The 18,585-nt window shown below is 52.3% G+C and overlaps 1 protein-coding gene and 1 long non-coding RNA gene across 8 annotated transcripts in view; one reads left to right on the top strand and one right to left on the bottom strand.

Moving 5' to 3' along the window:
* The window catches only part of PFKFB3 (6-phosphofructo-2-kinase/fructose-2,6-biphosphatase 3), a 39,135-nt gene extending 26,749 nt beyond the window's left edge, over nt 1–12,386 (bottom strand). For 3 of the 6 annotated variants that reach the window (XM_038187730.2, XM_038187723.2, XM_038187736.2), the window contains exon 1: nt 12,231–12,384. In XM_038187730.2, the coding sequence (XP_038043658.2) occupies nt 12,231–12,374 (144 nt within the window). In that variant the 5' untranslated portion in view covers nt 12,375–12,384. Of the gene's footprint in view, nt 1–12,230 lie in introns of all 6 variants that reach the window. The other 3 variants (XM_072042695.1, XM_038187718.2, XM_038187747.2) reach the window with 2 other exon arrangements.
* Nucleotides 1,050–4,873, top strand: LOC140003241 (uncharacterized). 2 transcript variants are annotated; one of them, XR_011811558.1, is made up of 2 exons: nt 1,050–1,188; nt 1,361–4,873. It is a non-coding gene; the product is annotated as an uncharacterized lncRNA (long non-coding RNA). The 2 variants fall into 2 exon arrangements; XR_011811568.1 differs by having other exon boundaries at nt 1,335–4,873.
* Nucleotides 12,387–18,585: the final 6,199 nt, after the last annotated feature.

The raw sequence follows: 18,585 nt of genomic DNA, 5'->3' as shown, positions 1-18,585 counted from the left end.
ATCAGACAGACAACCGGCTCCCTAGGCTGCGGAGACAAACACGGAGCTTTAAAATTGTTAGAGGGTAATTACACAGCCAGGAGCCGGGGATATTCCGGTCTCAGGAATCTGATACTGTTTTCCCTTGAAATGAAATCCGGCTGAAAGATTCCAGGCTTGGTCCCAACAGAGAGGGTCAAAGGCTGCGGAGCTGTCAGGGAGCCAAAAATCCAGATTTTGACGCTGCCGGTGACTCCACAACGCCAATATTCACCTTATTGTGCCTCCTCCTGATGGGTACTTTCAGTTATATCAAACAAACAATTCACACTTTGTCCTGGGCTTTTTATATCGGGTGTGAAATCCCCTGCTGGAGCCCTGGGATTGAATCAGGGCGTAATGCCACGAGATGCTAAACTCAACCGGAGGTTACCCAGCTCCACAACCACAAGGCACCGACCCAGCCCCAAATCCTGCTGGGTGGAAAGAAAAGGGCACTTGTAGGGCTTCTGTGTCCCAGGTGAGGCTGTGTCAGCTCAGATTGCCCCTGTCCTGCTGCCAGCACATCCCATAAAGTGCCAGGGTGCTTTGCCCAGATACATCAGCAGAAATAGGGCCACATGCTCATGCCTGATCCAGACCTAATTCGTGCTGCAAAGCCATGCAGCAGGTCCAAGATTTGCCCTGCTCCGAGCACAGATTGCTACAGGGGTCATTTAAATGGCCTATTTTTGGGGTGGTCTTGTAGGAGGTTGGGTTAATTAGGAGCTTAATTCCCCAGCCCCGTGGTGCATGTGGGATGCAGCCCTCCACCTCCATCGGAAACACCCTAGGGACCAGCCTATTTAAGGTGGAGGATGGTCACCCTCCGGAAATCACAGCCTCTCATTATCATTATCATTAGAGGACTCTGCTGTTGAATTATTGCCCAACGCCTTATTTGCACCTGCCTTTCATTAAGGGCCGGGATCGTTATCTCATCATCATCGCAGCTTATTAAATCAAACAATGGCAAAGGCTGTGGCCTCTCATTCGGGGACTGACTCACCTGGTGATGTAACAGGGACAACCTCAGCAGTGCCATGGTGACCGGCAGGCTCCCCAGGAGCACTGATGTCACTGAGCCAGCTGCTGGGGATGAAGGGGAATCTCCTGGAAGAAGCCAAGGAGCACCAACACAACGCTCTTGGCTCACTGTGAAAGTTTCAGGTTAGCCTGAGGGCGGCCGGGGTTAGGGAGGAAGCAAACCTTGTGGTTTGTGCTCGTAGGCAGCAAAATGTGGCAGATTAATCACAGCCTGGGAAAAAGGATGTTTTATTTATCTCTGCCATCACCCCCTGCTAATATCAGTGCAGGTCCTGGTATGTTTTTTTTCTATCAGGGATGATAAAACACCACCTTACAGGGCAGCATCCTGGGAGGATCTGCTGTTGGGAGCATCTGCAAGAAGGCTGTGGGTAGTATTTGGGAAGGATTTGTGTCACTTTGGGTGTCTGCAAGGAGCTGGTTGCTTCTGACCATCTGCAGAGAGAAATGGGCGCTCCTGAAGTGATTCACCTGCCCTGCCACGGACACTGAAACCAGGCTAAGTTGTGTTCTGGAGGTGTCCATGGCCTGTGAGCGTTGGTCTACAGCTAAAGCCATCTGATGCAAATCCTGGTGGGCTTCAGGATATCCAAAATGCAATTCCTTGTTCCTCAAGACTCAAGCCTTGCTCCTCGAGACACAAACCCACGCTGGGAGCTAGGATGAAGCTTTGATGAGGAGCTGCATTTCGAAACTGCGTACGTGCTGAGGATCTCTCCACACCCTTGTGAGCACGTCTGCTGTATCGACAACCCGCTCGTCCCTGCTTCCTTGCAGGGCTGGGACCATGCAGGCAGTGGCAGGTGATGGTTGCCCAACAGCATCCCACACCTCGATCCCAGCTGAGAAGAACCATGATTGGGACCAGCACCACTCCTTGGTTCCCTGTTCCCTCCCCAAGGGCTCACCTCTCCATCCAGCTGATGGAAACCACAAGCCACCAAGAAGTGAGGTTTAAGTGTCCCAGGCTGTTGTCACATGCTCTTAAACCTGAGACCTGCAAGGATTTTAGGATGTCTGTGAAAAACAACCAAGCACGTATGGTCAATATGTTGAAATTCAGAATGGGAAGGTCCATGACTATGCTGAAAGATGTCCAAGGACCAGCCAACTGAAAGGCCATCATGAGATGGCAAGGATTTCCGAGTTCTCTGAACCAGGAATGAAAATGATCAAGAGATGAAAGACATCTTGATGAAAGATGAGGATCTGCTCTTGATGGACATCTCAAGGAGGTCTGTCTTCAGCTGTGGGAGCCAGGCTGAGTCTCCGTATCTCTTGCTGGAGCTCTCCACAGCCCCAGGTAACCTTTCAGATCTCCTAATGACTTAGCCAATTCCTGGAGCTGAATAGCTAGAAGCAGTGCACACAGGTTGCTGGAATGCAGAGGTTAAATAACCAGATTTTCTTATCAGGCTTTTCTCAAATTTTGTTCTGCATGGAAGGCAAATATTTCAATTTATCTAATTCCTACCAGAAGTTTTCAATTTGTGTATTTTATTTAATCATTTCCATACCATGAAGACCTAGCCAGAAAAATAAGTCAAAATCGGTCCAAAAATATCTACAGAATTTCGTTTCTTCTTTCACTGATATTTTCCGATCAGACATGAAAAATATTAACGGGAAATTTCTCTGAGATATTGGGTCAAACTGAAATATGGGGAGCTTGTTGCCAACATATTTTCTCAAATGTATTTGCATTTTCCAAGCCACAATGACAAGCAGTTAACAGCTTCTTGGAGAGAGGGTAGGGGGGAAAGAAAGGAAAAGGAAAGAAAACTCAGCTGAATGTTTAGATTTCTGCCCTGGACTTTAACAGATAGCAGCCAACTGGCATTTGGGGACATGGTAGTTTGGTAGGGAACAGGAGGGCTGCCACCATGCTTTGTAACACTGGGAATGACCCAGTTTTCTCCCCAACCAGCTGCTGTCACTTGAGCTGAGAAGCAGAGCCATGAGATCTGGGACGCGCACGTTCCTATCCCACTGACCATGAGCTGTCCCCACTGAGTGTGATGGAGAAGGGGGAAAACAACTCTTACTGCACCTGCTTTGGTATTTCTGGCACCACCGCTCACTGGGGAATCAGAGCACAAACTCCTTGCCCTAAGGAGGCTGCAATTTCCCCTTCCTACTCCTCAGACCCCAAACAAACAGCTGTGGGGGGATGTGGGCTCATCCCACGTGTTCCTCTGCACCGTGTCCTCGTGCTCACCGTGTCCTCGTGCCCCGTGCTGGGGGCTCAGCACGTCCCTGCTTGCAGTGCCCTGGCGGTGACGGCGAGGTCGGGGTGAGGGTTTCGCATTTCCCTGCCCGGCTGTTTACCCTGGGCTCAGGCTACATCCAAACAACTGCTACAGTACGTCCTGAGTCACCATGGGCTCTGGCAGACGGGTGGTTTCGCCTGCCAGCTTCCCAGTACAGAAAGCGAGCTGGGCTCGGGATGAAGGCACAACCTGCATTCGCTTTGTGCCATGCGTTTATCGCCTAAGCTTGGGTGGTTTGGGGCACCTGAGTGATGAGCACATCGTTCCTGCTGCTGGGCGGTGTTGTGATGATGTGGTTGGAGAGGCTCTGGGGTTGGAGAGGTTCTGGGGTCGGACAGGCTCTGGGGTCACCCATCCCACACGCTGAGCCAGCAGGAGCCCCAGGCTGCACCCCTATGGGTGCTGGCACACATGGAGGTGTGTGTGGAGCCCAGAGCATCTCCCAAACCTGCCAGCTCTGTAAGAGCAAGGTCTTCCTTCAGCCCCAGCCAGCAGGCATCCCACCAGTGTGGGCTTGGGGTGAAGGCAGGGGTCATGGTAGATGCACTCCCCCTCATTTTCAGCACGTGCTGTGAGCACAGATGTGCTGTGGGTCCCCTCCCCATCCCACCTTAAACAGATGCTGGTTCCAGAGGTGACCAGCCCCAAAAACCCACCCCACACAGCCCACCAAGCACAGCTCCTTTGGGCCATGGAGCACGTGCGGGATCACACGCGATCGCCTCCATCCCTGCTGCTGTCTGAAGCTACTTAAAAATCTGGTCATTTTGCATTCAGACAGAGTCAAGTCATCAATGAAACGAGGTGACTAAGCCCTGATGCTGGCACACATCAGCCACATCCCTCGCTGCTTTGTCTCGTCTCGTTCGTAGCCGGGCCGTTAGCCACCGCGGCCACGTTAGCCAACTCAACCCCATGGCTGCAAGCATGTCCCGGTAGCAAAACCAGCCCCAAAACCAGAAAAGGTATCCATAGATTCTCCAAAATTTGGCTCTCAGGCTGTAAATCCATCTCTAGAAAAGCCCTCTTTCCACCCGCGTGTCCTTCACCAAGTTACTCAAATCGCTGCCGTTGCAACAACAATTTGTTGGGCATTCTTTGATGGTTCGTTAAATCGCTCTCAGGTTCATGGTGTTTGGCTTGGGTTGGTTTCTGAGCAGCTCAGCTGCACGCAAAAAATAAAAATAAATAAATAAATAAATAAAGAGGGGAAGAGAGATTGAGGAAGAGGAAACCCAGCAGCAACCAGAGGCAATTTCACATTTAAGAGGACCAAAGGGTTTGCAGACCGTGCTCCCCCACACACGTGTTGTTCCCAGCTGCTGAGGTGGAAACCCACTGCCTGCCTTTTGCAAAGAAACCTCGGAGAAACAAGCAAACATATCACTGCTGACAGGTGCCTTTTCTGCCTCAGCTCATCCCGCTCAGGGCACGGTTCAAAACACAGCAATTTTGGTAGCAAAGCTGCTTCAGAGTCCCTCATCCCACCCTGGAGCCCTGTCCTCAGCTGTCAGCTGGACCTGGTTCTCTCCTTTTTTGTATATTTTTTTTATTATTTTTGCAAAGGTAGCATTTTTTCTTAGCATGGGTCCATCCCCGGGGCAGTGGTGTTGGCACAAAGCTGGGCAGCATCCCATGGTGCTGGGGTGAAGGAGTTTCCTCGGGTTGCCAAAGCCCAAATCCCAGCCCCGGCCACATCCCGCTGCTCCTGTTAGAAACCCCTCATTAATCAGAAGGGTTTCTAAGAAAATCATTGAGCGGGATTAAAACCAGGTCAAAAGCTCCAATCTCTGCCCTGGGCACGTTACAGTCTCCTATTGGCATCAAGGCTGGATGCTTGCCCAGGTCACACCCTGGGGTGAAGGGACCAGTTTCCTCCAAAATTATATCCCTGGCTACAATGCATTTATTCTGCACTCGTGCAGGATAAACTGGCAGGGCCCATCTGTATTTTTAGGGGCAGAATAACTCAGTTTCCCTGAAATCAGCACCGTGGCTCTGCGGAGGGCATTTAGTCCCTGCCTTGAAGCCTACAGACAAGGCACCAGAAGTGCAGAAGCAGCCAGAGCAACCCAGGGACTGAAATCTGTGCACAGGCAGGGGGGCTCCATCCCCCTTGGGGGCTTGAAAATAGAGGTGAGTGCAGGAGGCAGGATGCCCGATTTCACCCTGGAGCCGCTTGTAATAAATCCCGTCGAGTTTAACAAATCCTGCTGTTTACCAAGCCGAGCTGTTCCCGAGCTTTCCTAGAAATCTTGGTGGAGGAGACCCAGGCACCAGCTCCCTGCTGGTGGCTGGGGAAGTGGAGGCAGTGAGGACGTCCTCCCCATGCACGCGTGAGCGGGGCGTGCACAGCCCGTGCACGCTCTGCAAGCTTGCATGTGCTCGGAAGCCCCACGGCCCCACCATCCGCCGCGTGCCGGCCAGAAAAGGAGCCGTAAACAAGTTTACCCTGCAAAAGGGCTCTCCCCGGGTCAGCTCGGGCAAGCCGGCTGCCAAGAGGAGTGCTCGGGGAGGGAAATAAATCATCTTGTCTGGAAGGGGTTTTGGGTTGCAGCTGGTTTAACTCCAGCCCTGCCGCGTCCCGGCCCAAAAACCTGCTGCTGGTTCTACCAGGCGAGCCGAAAACGGGGCTGAGGCTGCTCGGGGATGCAGCAGCACCTCCTTTTTTTCTAGTAAATTTAATGTTTCCTATTCCCCAGCCCCAAAACAGCATTGTTTCTACCCGGGTTGTTTCACAGGGAGATAATATTTGTACACCCCAGCCTGAGCTCTGTTCCCAGAACAAATACAACTTTCCCCAGTTTCCAACCCAAAACTCTCTGGGTAGGGTTTTAACACCCTGCTCCTCTACACGGGCTGATGTTCAAGCCGTGTGTCACACTACCCTGAGGTGCAGAGCAGCGATGCACACCGCGATGTCCCTGCCCTGGGACAGGGGACACAGCACCGCATGTTTCAGCAGGGACAGGTTTGATGCAGAGAGCGCTGGAGCTGCAGATAAGGAGTTTGGATCCCTGCCACGCTGCTGTCAGAAAGGAACCAGCAGCAGCACCGCAAGCACCCTGCAGAATTTCGTGTGTGGCCCCAAATCACTGAGGATGCACCAGATTCCAGCAGGGATTTAATTTTTGCATGTGGCAGGGAGGAGATGGCACCCGGAAGGATGCTCTGCCCGGGATGGGATGCAGCCAGACCCAGGGAGGACAACACGACCCACAAGTCCTGGGGCAGAGCCACCAGCCCAGAGGTTGTCTCACCAAATCCCCTGTGAAGTCCCAGGGCACGGGGAGGTTGGGGACAGCCCGTTTGGGTACAGTAGCAGTGTCATGGCCACACGCAGCCAGGTACAGTGCGTCGGACTTGGCGTCCCGTGGTATCAAATCACCGCCTTTGCTAGAAATAGCACGGGCTCGTTGCAGCCCTGTGCCTCTCTGCTTGGGTCCCAAAGGTCTCCAAAACGCCACAGCCACTGGCACAGCGCTGCGCCCTCCCCTGCTTCAGTTTCCCCTGCCATGAGTGATAAATCTGGTAACCCTCAGACTGGGATTAAAGGACTGGGGCTAAGAAACTCAGCAGCCAAACACGAACCAACAGCATGATGCCCTTGGGGTAAAAATACAAATAAATAAAAATCCCTGATCCCTGATTTTTCAGCCTTTCTGCTGTGAAAATGTGTCTGCGTTTCAAAAACTCCTGGGTGCCCTGCAGAGACCGAAGGCAGCACCCGTGTGCGTGTGTGCACGCACGCAGCAGGCGAAGGGCGATCACGCCTTGCCGGCTGCTGGTTTTGAAATCCTCCCACGTCCCTCGGCGAAGAGCCCGCGGTCATCTGATTTTAGGGGAACACCTCCAGAGCTCGCCTTCGCCAGGCAGGATGGCTCCTGCCGCACGCAAGGATGCGGGGATGAAGCTGCTGTCATCGCAGCAGGGAGGCGAGGTGAAGGGAGGCAGGGTTGTGTTACGGCGAGATGAATTTGTCCGTAGTTGAGGGTGTGTTAGGAAGGGGTGAGGCATGCCCAGGTGTTTTTTTTTGACATGAGGTGGTCACTGAGCAGGGCGTTCAGCTGGTGGCATGCGTGAAATGCAGTTGGGTTGTGCCAATGCTTGTTCATCGTGTAAATATGGCATAGGAGAGCCCTCCATCCGTGCAGGAGGGAGGCTGGAGACCAAGAGGAGGGTTCTTTGAGGGTTCCTCCAGCAGCCTGAGCTGCCTGCTGGGTGTCTGGCCCTGGGAAGGCAGGTTGGAGGCACGTCTGCCTGCTCCCAGCTTAGGAAATGCTATCAGGAATCGCATCTTTACGTGGTTTCAATTCCCAGATTCAGGAAGTCTGAGAGGCTCTGGTAACCCGCTTAACGCACCGTCTGGTTTCTGGGTCCCCCAAAATCCGCACTGGACATCACAGCTTCCCTGAATCAGCTCTAAGCCTCCTGCCCCCATTTAAAGCTGGGTGGTGGGTCCAGCTCCAGCACATCCCCTGGACATGGTAACTTCTTAAACCCATTAAAAGCTCTTAATTATTGTTATAAAAGCTAAAGAAAGTGTAAGGTCACAAAGACAGTGGAGAGGTCATACTCATCGAGTGCTTTATTGCAGCTGAGGAGAGCAGGGACGTGCTCGAATGGATGGGATGTGGGCACAGACACCTGTGAGTTTGGGTCATTTGCTCGTGTTTTTGCTCCAGAAGCCAGCCAGGTGAAAGGAGCTCAAATTAAACCAGGAGCCACAAGGAAATCACCCTGGCAAGAAACACAGTCCGGGGGGAAAGCGGGACACGAGGGAGTTTCAAGGCTTCCAGGAAAAGGTGATGGCTGAAAACAAGGCGATGGTTTAAGGAAAGCACGAGCCGGTGAGTCAGGGAAACCAGAGACAGCTCCACTGCACATTTCCTGCCTGCCCTTTGAGCAGACGGCTGTAAGCAGACGCCCACACGGGCACGGACACCAGGACGGACACCACGAGAAGTTCGGGACACTCAGACCACCCCCAGCAGCTCCCTCCTGCTTCTCTTGAGCCACGTCACCCAGAGGAGCAATTCACTGATGCTCGGAAATCCCTCTTTGAGCCGAAACGCCGAGGAGTGCCAGGAAAGCAGAGAGGAGAGGAGCGAGAGCTGACGTGAGCAGCAAACCCAGCAGTGTGCGGAGCTGTGAGGCATTCCCAGCAAGCCAGAAAGCAGCAGAAAGGGGGGAGAAAACACTCGCTTAAGGACCAGGAACCTTCATAAAAACACATCTCCGCCCTGAGCTGGAATCGCCCTGGAAATGCCTGCAGCAGGGTGTTACCACCTGAACACACACACACACGGGTTGTGATTTAAGGGAAGAGTGCAATAAAGGGATGCAGAGCAAAAATAGCAGCAGGATGTGGCACTGGCCTGCCCGTTCCCTTCGTACTCGTGTGCCAAAAGCTCCTCTGCTTTTAGGAAGAGGAGCTTTTATTTGTAGGGAGGAAGGAGCCAGGTCAGGGCTCTGGTTGGATCTATCTCAGCCACATGTTGCCAGCTTGAAGCCAAGCACCTGGCTCTCCTTGTGGCCGCTGGAGATGGAGAGGTCCCCTTAGGGCTGTCGACCCCATCCACCACCACCACCCCTCCTCTGGTCTCGTTGCCTCCAGGGGGGACCTGGATGCCTGGCCCATGATGAAGACCTTACTCCAGGGGGTTAAGCCAGGTGAGACCTATCTGGCCCCGTGTAATACGTGCAAGGATGCCCTCCAGACCACACTCAGCCCAGGGAAGAGATGTTTAACCCAACTCATGTGCGCAGCAATCACGGGGCACTGCTTCCCTTCCTGCTGCCAGCCCAGCTGATAAGAGCCAGCGCTCAGGTTTTGGCCACAGACCCCACAGGAGCCCCCAGACCCACCACCTTGTGCATTTTCCATCATTCCACCTTTCTCTCCTCCTCCCTCCTCCTCTTCTTCCTTTCTCTCTCCTTCCTCTCCTGCCCCAGACACCGTGTGGTAACAAACCACTCCGTGCGTGCCACAGGGCACGCTCCCCAGGGGATTTCCCCAAAACACACCCAGCAGCCCTGTCTGGAGACAGGGTGTCCTCCAGCCCAGGTCAGCAGGCCCATCACACCCATGGCTCTGCTAATCTCCACCTTGCTATCAGCTCTTCCTGCACAGACAACACGCTCGGCACCACCAGCTCTCTCCCCGTCGCCCCTAATCCAGCACTAAGGTGCCCTGAGGACCAGCGATCCCAGCAGGTCTCCCTGTCCAACTCCTTTGTCCTTTGACAGATGACAAACGCCCTGCTCTCTGCCAAGATCCTGTCTGCTCATCACCTGCACTCTCCCACTCTTCCCCACATCAGTAATTAAATTGTGTTTTTTGGGCCAGGGGCAGGGCGTTTTAGCTGGGAGCTCCCGTGGCTGGGGTTTGCCAGCACCCAAGAAGGGGACTTTCTCCAGCACGTTGTAGCTGGATGCTGTAAGAAATCAGCTCCTGCCCCGAGCCCGTCCCTTCTAATTGTCCTCGAGCATCCCTGCCAGAAACGCTTTCCCCTGCCAGAAACACTTTCCCCATTACCTGAAGCTGCCAAAAGAGCCCTGAGGTTGGCTGAACGGCGGCTGCTGCGGGCAGGAACCGCAGACCCTGGGGCGATGCCACTGCCTGCAGTGCCTGCAGTGCAAGGAGGCAGAGCAGAGCCAGGACGCCCAGATTTCAGCACAGATTTGTCAGGGAGACCCAGCAAAGCGACGCCAAAGCCACAAGAAGCAAAAAGGCAGCAGAGCTAGGGGGGGAGTTTGCATTTTAGGCCCGCAGGATGCTCTGTTTCTGCATGCAGAGGGGTGTGAGGATGGCTCAGAGCCTTCCTAGGGAAAGCCCCAAAGGCTCCGTGTGCCTCAGGCTACTTGGGATTTGCAGAGCAGCAGCCTCCAGGCACAGCCTCCTCTTTGCAGACACTCGGAGCAAGCCTTGGGGTGAGGTGCTGCCCCAAAAAGGCTCCCAAAGGAATCGCTCAGCCTCCTGGCCAAGCTGGCTGGAGTCCCCATTTCCCCCTGCTCTCATCCAAACCCCCACAGGTCAAAACGGTCTCAGCGAGCCATGCAGCCTCCATCTGCAGGAAGAAGAGGTCCTTGGGAGGCTCTTCAGCACGAGCTCATCATCTTGGCTCAAGGAGCTGGACCAACCCCATCCACACCAGGCTCTGAGCTGTGCTGGACCTGCCCGAGGTCTTCTTGGAGGAGCTGCAAGCTGCTGGCAGCTGCTCTGGCGTTTCAAGGTTGACCTCTAGAGGAGGTTTGTAGAGGAGCTGTGGCTGGGACAGAGACCACGAGGTAGGTCCAGGACCGAACTGCTCGCAGCAGGGTGAGGAGGACTTGCAGTGCCCCCAGGACCTAGCGGTGACAGCGAGCGCGGCGTGGTGCCGTGCCACGATAAATTGGTCCTCCCCAGTTCAGGCGTGCAGGGAAGGACCACGAGGAAATAAAGCCTCATTCCTGCAGCCCCACCACGTGTCCCCAAGGGCTGGAGATCTGTGTGGGGTTTCTGTTATTGGGAACAAGGCTGAGGACACGGCAGGACACAGCTGCCCTTCAACACGGGAGGCTTCCCCTCGCTCTCCGTGCTTTTAAAGCCTGATGTGCTCGGCTTTCCTCCTACTGCCCACCACCCACTCTCTAAAGGAAACCATTTATCACCTAAAATTAAATCAGGACCCGAAACCTGCTGTGCTGTCAGGATGCGAGGGTGTGAACCGCATCATTTTTCACTGAGCCTTACATCTGACATAAATCTCCGCAACCGGGGACCAGGCGCGCAGCGAACACGGCTGCGGGCAAACCACCACACGCCCAAACCACCCTCCCCACAAGAGGGAGAAGGGAGAAAAACCCAGCCCAACTGCCTCTTCCAAAGCCCCTTTTCCTCCCCTGATGCCCTTGCATGCCCCACTAACCTCAGGGTTTAGGATCCCCCTGGTGGTACCCTCTGCTCCAGCACAGCACCAGCTGCACCCCAGTTTGGAGACATCTACTCCAGCAAAGTGTCTGGGTGAGAGGCTGAGGAGCGTCTTCTCCCCATGTCCTTGCATGTTTTGACCTCCCTCTGCCCTTGTGCCTGCTGGAGAAGACTTCTCTCCCCCAGGTTTCTCCTCCCCATATTGCTCCTGGGACTAAGAGCCACCCTGAGCATCCCCACCTCGATCCCCCGATGGGACATGCCGTGATGAGGAGGAGGAGGTGACGTGAAGGCCTCGGTTTTGCACCAGCCCCAGGGAGGATGGGAAGCTCATCCACCCATCCTTGGGGCAGCAAACGTGGCCACCGGGGCTTTGGGGACCCGAGGCTGGGTCCTCCTTGCCCCACGCTGCCAAGCCGGGGAAGGGCAAGACTGCTCTGCTTGCTGGGATGGGGTTTCACGGGGAAAAAAAAAAAAAAAAAAAAAAAAGAGGTGATGTGGGCATTGGGGATCAGCATGGTGTGACAGGGGGCTGCCCAGGTGAGATGACCCTCCTGAAAGCCTTTCTTCTCCCATTTTCCCACCAGCACAGCTCCTCGGGCTGAGCATCTCCCCCAAGGACCCACACAATGCGGTCAAGTTGCCGTTCTCAGCCTGCATCCCCCAAAACACAGCACGGAAACCTTCCTCCTCCCCTCTCCTCCCTTCCACCACCCACAGCTGACTTATTCCCCTATAGCAATGAGAAAGAAAAACCCCACAACCAAGAGGACGCAGCCCACCTTTCTCCCACCCCATCACAGCATCCCTGCTCCCCATCACAACACAAAAACAGGAGACGCAGCAAAACCCGGCGCCCCCTTTTCTCACCACTGCAAGGAGGCCCCGGGGACACCCCAGTGCCCTCCCTGCTTCCCACCCCGGGCCGGGGGGGAGCACCCTAGGGTGCTGCCACCCCCTGCCCCCCATCACCCAGCCCCTACCTTTGCGGAACGGCATGGGCGGGAGGAGGCAGGGCTGCGCTGGGGCGCGATGTCCGGCTCCGTTTCTCGTTTTATTGCCCTTCTTCCTCTGCTTTCTCCTTCTTCAGAAGGAAACAGACATATTTGGGCAGAAAGCGGCGTCATTTGGGGGCAGGCGCTGCGGAAAGGAGGAAGTTCGTGGGGTTTGGCAGCTTTAACCCTTGGCACCCCGGAGACTGCAGGGCTGGGAGGGAAATTTTCTCTTCTCTTCTCTTCTCTTCTCTTCTCTTCTCTTCTCTTCTCTTCTCTTCTCTTCTCTTCTCTTCTCTTCTCTTCTCTTCTCTTCTCTTCTCTTCTCTTCTCTTCTCTTCTCTTCTCTTCTCTTCTCTTCTCTTCTCTTCTCTTCTCTTCTCTTCTCTTCTCTTCTCTTCTCTTCTCTTCTCTTCTCTTCTCTTCTCTTCTCTTCTCTTCTCTTCTCTTCTCTTCTCTTCTCTTCTCTTCTCTTCTCTTCTCTTCTCTTTCCCTTCCTTTCCCTTCTCTTTCCCTTCTCTTTCCCTTCTCTTCCCTTCTCTTCCCTTCTCTTCCTTTCCCTTCTCTTCCCTTCTCTTCCCTTCTCTTCCCTTCTCTTCCTTTCCCTTCTCTTTCCCTTCTCTTCCCTTCTCTTCCTTTCCCTTCTCTTCCCTTCTCTTCCCTTCTCTTCCCTTCTCTTCCTTTCCCTTCTCTTTCCCTTCTCTTCCTTTTCTTTTTCAGTTTTCTTTCCCTTCTCTTCCCTTCTCTTTCTTTTCCTTTTTCTATTTTCTTTCCCTTTCCCTCTCCCTTTCTCTCTTTCTTTTTCTGCCCAGCAGCGCCAGTACAGAACTAGGTGGAATAGGGTGGATGCAGATGGGATAATGGGGTTTTGGCCTCCCAAATAATCTCCCACATCATCTCTGCCTATCCGAGACCAACAGATCACCGATCCCATCACCTGTGTAGTGGTACTGGGCTAAACTGGGAGCTGCTCCCAACACCAAAAGCTCAGATACCCCTCTCAGCATCCCCTGCCACAAACAAGTCCAAGCCCAAGACTCTGGGTATGGCTGCTGCACATGGAGATGTCCCTGAGCATCAGCACAACAGGGGGGACAAAAGCAGGGAAGATTTGGTGGCACAGGCTGCTGGGTTTCCTTCCCCCCAGCAACTGGAACCAGTTGGGACAGCTGGTTCTGCCCCAGCCCCAGCAAATACAGCAGGACGTGTGGGGCTGGAGATCAATATTGGGTGGGCAAACATTTTTTTGGGGGGGGGAAATAATCCCAAAAATGGAATTTCCTAGGGCATTTAGCAACTGTAAAGGGCCACAGGCTAGGAAAATTCCACGCAGCCATGGCTATTTCTTGCAGCCGACTTGCTGTCATCTTGCTGGTAAAACCTTTATTTATTTATATATTTCCTTCCATTTGTTGGCTTTGTTTCCTCAGTGTCCTGTGGAGCAGCTCTGCTGCTCCATCCCCAGCAGGACCAGGAGCCTGACTCACCGTACTGCACTCCTCCAGCTCCCTGGCTACACCCTCCACCAAATCTGGTCCCTAGAAAAAAATTTGAAAATGAAGAAAACACCTGGATGCTAACTGGGATTTGCTCCTTTGCGTCAGGCTAGAAGGCTCTCAGACAGGACCATTCTTGTTCTCCTGCTTCTCCATGAGCAATCTCTAGAAAGCTGCCTACAAGCTCCAGTTGAGGCCATCGTAGGAGTAGGAGCATCTCGTTGCCTCATCCTCTCTATGAGATCCCATTGTTGTTCGCCCACAGAAAGCACCTCGGGCATCTAAGTGGTGCCGGGCAATTTAAATATACAGGAAAGCCTTCAAAAATAGTCTGAGGATTTCTGATACACTGGGATGCTCCATCCCTTACCCGCTGTTCAACAGCATTTCTGTTGGGGGTCTAAGATGAATGGCATAAAATGTCCCGAATGACATAAAATGTCGTGAATAACAATAATAATAGTAATAATAATAATAAATACATATGGAAAGTGGTACCAAGAATGGGTTTAGATGAGTCTGAGCAGCACATGGTTCAGGCTGGGGAGGTGAGGACGACTCTTCTCTCGGTGGAGCACAAACTCCAGGCTGTACGGGCAGAGAAGGCAGCTTGGCATCGCTCAGGCTTTTAGGAACAGGTTGGGTGAACCCTCTGGGAGCGGTCCTAGCCAGCCCGGATCCTGCCTCGGGCCGAGGGATGGTTTAGATGGCTTCTGAGATCTTCCCAAGGTTCCTGTGCTGGGAGGAGCAGTGGCGAGTGCCAGCGCCTTTCCCAGATGTGGTCTGTAGGAAAACAGACCTCTACAGGAAACAACAGCAGGGTTTAACGACAATCGATATTTCAGTGGGGTTGTTCAGTTAAAGGTAACCCAGAAAGGTGTCCTTTCACCTTTATACCCGGTTTTAACCCTGTGTTTGGTTGGGATGCTGACTGCATGCAGGTCTGCAGGCAGGAGGGCAGCACATGCAGACAAAATGGGGTGAGGATCCAGCCCAGGCTCCAGACAAACCCCTGCTAATACCCCAAACCGCTCATTTTCATCAATATTGCATGCTTCAAGGGGCGTGAGAAACGGGATGCGCTGCCAGGCCAAGCTGCTCAGCATTTCTGCACGTACCTAAGGGAATCGGAGACAACTCATACAGGGAGGAAGGGATATTTCCAGCGCTGATTGCCCGGCCAGGAAACCCGAATTGAGCTGACCTCCCTTTCCCATCAGTGGCACGGTGAGATGATGTGCAGCAGCCGTCTGCATGCCAGGGATGTGGGTGCTTGTCTTGGGCTGGAGCCACGAGGTTGTTTCATGCTGCAAATCAGAGGCAGGGATCTCCTCTGCTGTGAGGTTTGTACGCTACAAGCAAACGAGAACGCAAACAGCTCGTTTAAAATATTTATGTCTGAAAACTACTTGCGTGGCACGAGCCCAAGAAAAGCAAGGGTGCTCGTAATTGCTGGCGCTGGATGCACTGTGGGGCATGCTTACATGAGCAGCCCCGCTTGCATAATCCCATTTTTTGTCCTTTTATAAGATGCTGGAGTCCCTGGGCAGGATCTCAGCCCCTGGCCTCACCCCGTGGATGACACCTTGCTCGAAGGTGCTGCTCTCCCAGACCTTATCCCACTGCTCAGCTCGTTTTCTGCTGCTGTTACCCTAAATAAATCTTTCCCAGCTCTCTTCAGTGACCAGTCGCTGGCCAGCAGGGTGTTTTTAATAACCCCAAGCCCTTTATTTTCAGCCTGTGCCCACATTTCCAAGGTTTTTGCTAACTATCCCCTGCTCCAGCTCCACGGAGCAGTCAGAGAGGTGGCACAGAGCCACGTTCTGCACAGCCAGCTCTCCCCACATGCTGATAACAAACCCGATGCTTCAGCCTTGCAAATTTAGCAGAAGGGAAAGTTGCAGAGAGGCTTGTGGCTTCTCACTAGCAGTGACAATGCTGTTCCTGCTCGGACAGCAGGCAGCACAGGCAGGTCATCAGGGCTTAAGGCACAGCACGGACTGGAAACAAGCGGCTTTTGGAGACTTTCCAGCCAGGCCCCACGTGCTCTGCAGCCTGACCTAGACAGATTACTTTTGCTAGCCTAATATTAGAGCTGGCATCTTCATATCGCAAAGGCTAGGTGCTCTATAAAGGTGTCAAGGCAAGATTGGATTAGAGAGATGCAGGTCAGAGATTTAGGAAAAGGTGCTCTTGGTCTCTCGCATGGCTCTGGGTCCTGGTCTCCCCTTCTGCTCACAGCAATCAGCTTTGGGGTTTTGGAGAGAAAGGCCCTGGAGCGGTGTAAGGCAGTGGACAGCATTTCCCATGAGTGATCTGCATGCAGCAATTACTGCAGCAGCACCACCCGCTGTCAGACACATACCTCAGTGGCTTTCCTGCAGATGCCTGCTCCAGCAGGTTCCTAAATACGATTGTGCTCTTCCCATGCAGCAAAACCCAGCCTCGCCTCTCCAGGGACCTTCCCATTGATTTCCATGGCTTTGAACTGCTGCAACACACCTTCCTGGCACTGAAGGGAGTGCCACATTCAAAGAAAACATCTACATCCTTCCTCTGATGCATCTGGGGTGACAAATAATCAATTCCTTTCCACAAAGACCAGGATTAGTGAGCCTGTAAGGTGAATCCATGCCACAAAGTTAAATATATATATTTAGATCAGAAAAAAGTGTGTATTGGCATTTATCGATGTCAACATCACCATTTTTATAATATGAAAATTATTTTATTCTCAGTCTTCCTGTGTTTTTCTTTGGTTGGTTGGTTTTGGTTGGTTGGTTGGTTTGGTTTTGTTGTTGTTCTTTGAGCTTTGCCTCCAAAAGCACCACAGGAAAAACTAAGATCAGCAACCAGGCTTTGCCCATGAATAAGGCAAGCCACTGCATAGAAATGAAACTAAGCAAAACACTTTGAAATGATCAGGCAGAAAGCAAATGGAAGACAAAATATACAAATATAACTGTGAACATTGACCATGTTATCAGGACTTCCCTTTTTTTTCCTTTTTTTGCCCTAAATTCCTAATTTCTTCCCAAAGCCGAGCCCTAGCAGGGAAACATGATACTTTTGGGACTGCATCTGCAGAAACAACTCCGTTATATGGGAGGATGTGCAGAGCTTAAAATGGTTCAGTACAGGGAGCACTCCTCTTAAATCTGTGCTTGAAGCAAACACCTGAACCATGGTTTAAGCAGACTTCTCAAATGACATGAAACCCATCCATTTTCTGTTTGTGTCTTTACATGAGGAGCAGGTGCTGGAGGAGCACTGCTTGTTTTGCTAGGGTATCATTTGAGTTTGGGTTCCTGGCTGCCATGCAAGTTTTACAAGTCTGAAGCAGCAAATATCCAAAAAAAAAACAAAAAAAAAAACAAAAAAAACCCAAAAAACTACCCAGCTTTCTGCCCACAGCAAAAGGTGGAGAAATTTGTGATGAGCTGGAGACTTTTGTCTTGGCAGGACCGCATTGATTCCTGAGCATTTCACTTGCTGTGAGCTCTCAAACCAGAGATCACACCTTAGAGACTGGGAGAGTAAAAACACCAAAAGGGCTATGAAGTGGTAAAAAGCTGAAAAAACACCTTGGGACAAATGCATTCTTCCTGCAGGAGGAATAAGAAGCAGAAAAGAGGCAAGAAAAGGGTTAGGGATCTTCCTGGGAAAGACCTTGTTTTCTGTACCGCTGAGGTTCTCTTGTGATTTATCAGCAAGCAAAGCATGTGCAGCTTAAAGCCTCCTTGCAAAATCCCTGGCACCTATTTCATCTGGCTTATTTTGTAAACCAAAGATATTATTGGAGATGCTACAAATGCCAGGAGATGAGCAGCCAAGCACCAGCCTTCACGCCTGCCAAAGCAGGGTGGTCCTGTGCAAGGAGCACAACGGGGTGGGAGCACAGCTCTGGTCCCCATCCCCTGCTGCCCACATTTATAGGGCTGAGAGCTTGGGGTGTATTAATGCTGGATGGCGACCAGCAGCAGAGGGACCACAGCCAGGGCTGTCAGCAGCAGACCTAAGGCTGTGCTCTCACATTCCTGCACTAACAGGAGAGGAATGCAGCGCCGAACGCCGTGCTTTGGGATTTCCCAGTTTACTGATGCTCAAAAAGAAACGAAAGGGAATGCCAGAAAGCCACAATCATGAGCTCTGCAGGGAATGGAAACTGGAAAAAGCAGATATGAGAGGAAAAACCTGCACAAGTGTGCATGCTGTCCCTTCTGCAATTATCCACTTTGTTTTCTTTGGGTCTCATCTGCTCTGATCTTCCACTGCAGCTTTTCCACCCCAGTGTCCATTTCCCACCCCATTCATGTAGGGCTTTGCTTTCTGATGTGGGAAGCTGTGGGTTTGCTCCTGGGTACAGAAAAACACGAGCAATGCCCAGTGCCACCTGACCCAGATGGACAGCAAGATCACTAAAAGAGGACAACTCACTGCAGGATCACATTCGTGTTTATTGTGAGCGACCGCATAATTTCGGGTAAGGTATCAAGCACAGGCATACAGACAGAGACGATGATCTTGAGGTCTCTTCCAACCTAGAAATACAAACAGAGACTTTGTCATGTTTCCCTCTCCTGAGGCACATAGAAATGGAAATGTTAGGTTTGCCCCCCTTTTATCAGCAATTAAAAGCCCTACAGACTTTATTTCATTTTCTCCTCCTTACCACTAACTTCATGAATTGCAACTCGAGTAACACCAGAGATTTCTTGCAGTAAAGAGCAGGTGAAGTCACACTGAACATTCAAGGCAAGCAGCACATCTTACCCGCTGGCTGCCTTTCTCTTTCTGCAATCTTACCAGCCTAAGCACTTGTGTAAAGAAAGTTTGAGTTTACAGATCCT

Source organism: Anas platyrhynchos, chromosome 1 (assembly GCF_047663525.1).
Source record: "Anas platyrhynchos isolate ZD024472 breed Pekin duck chromosome 1, IASCAAS_PekinDuck_T2T, whole genome shotgun sequence".
NCBI classification, from domain to species: Eukaryota; Metazoa; Chordata; class Aves; order Anseriformes; family Anatidae; genus Anas; species Anas platyrhynchos.
Note: the sequence above shows the minus strand (reverse complement) of the source record. Positions and strands in the feature narration are given on the sequence as shown.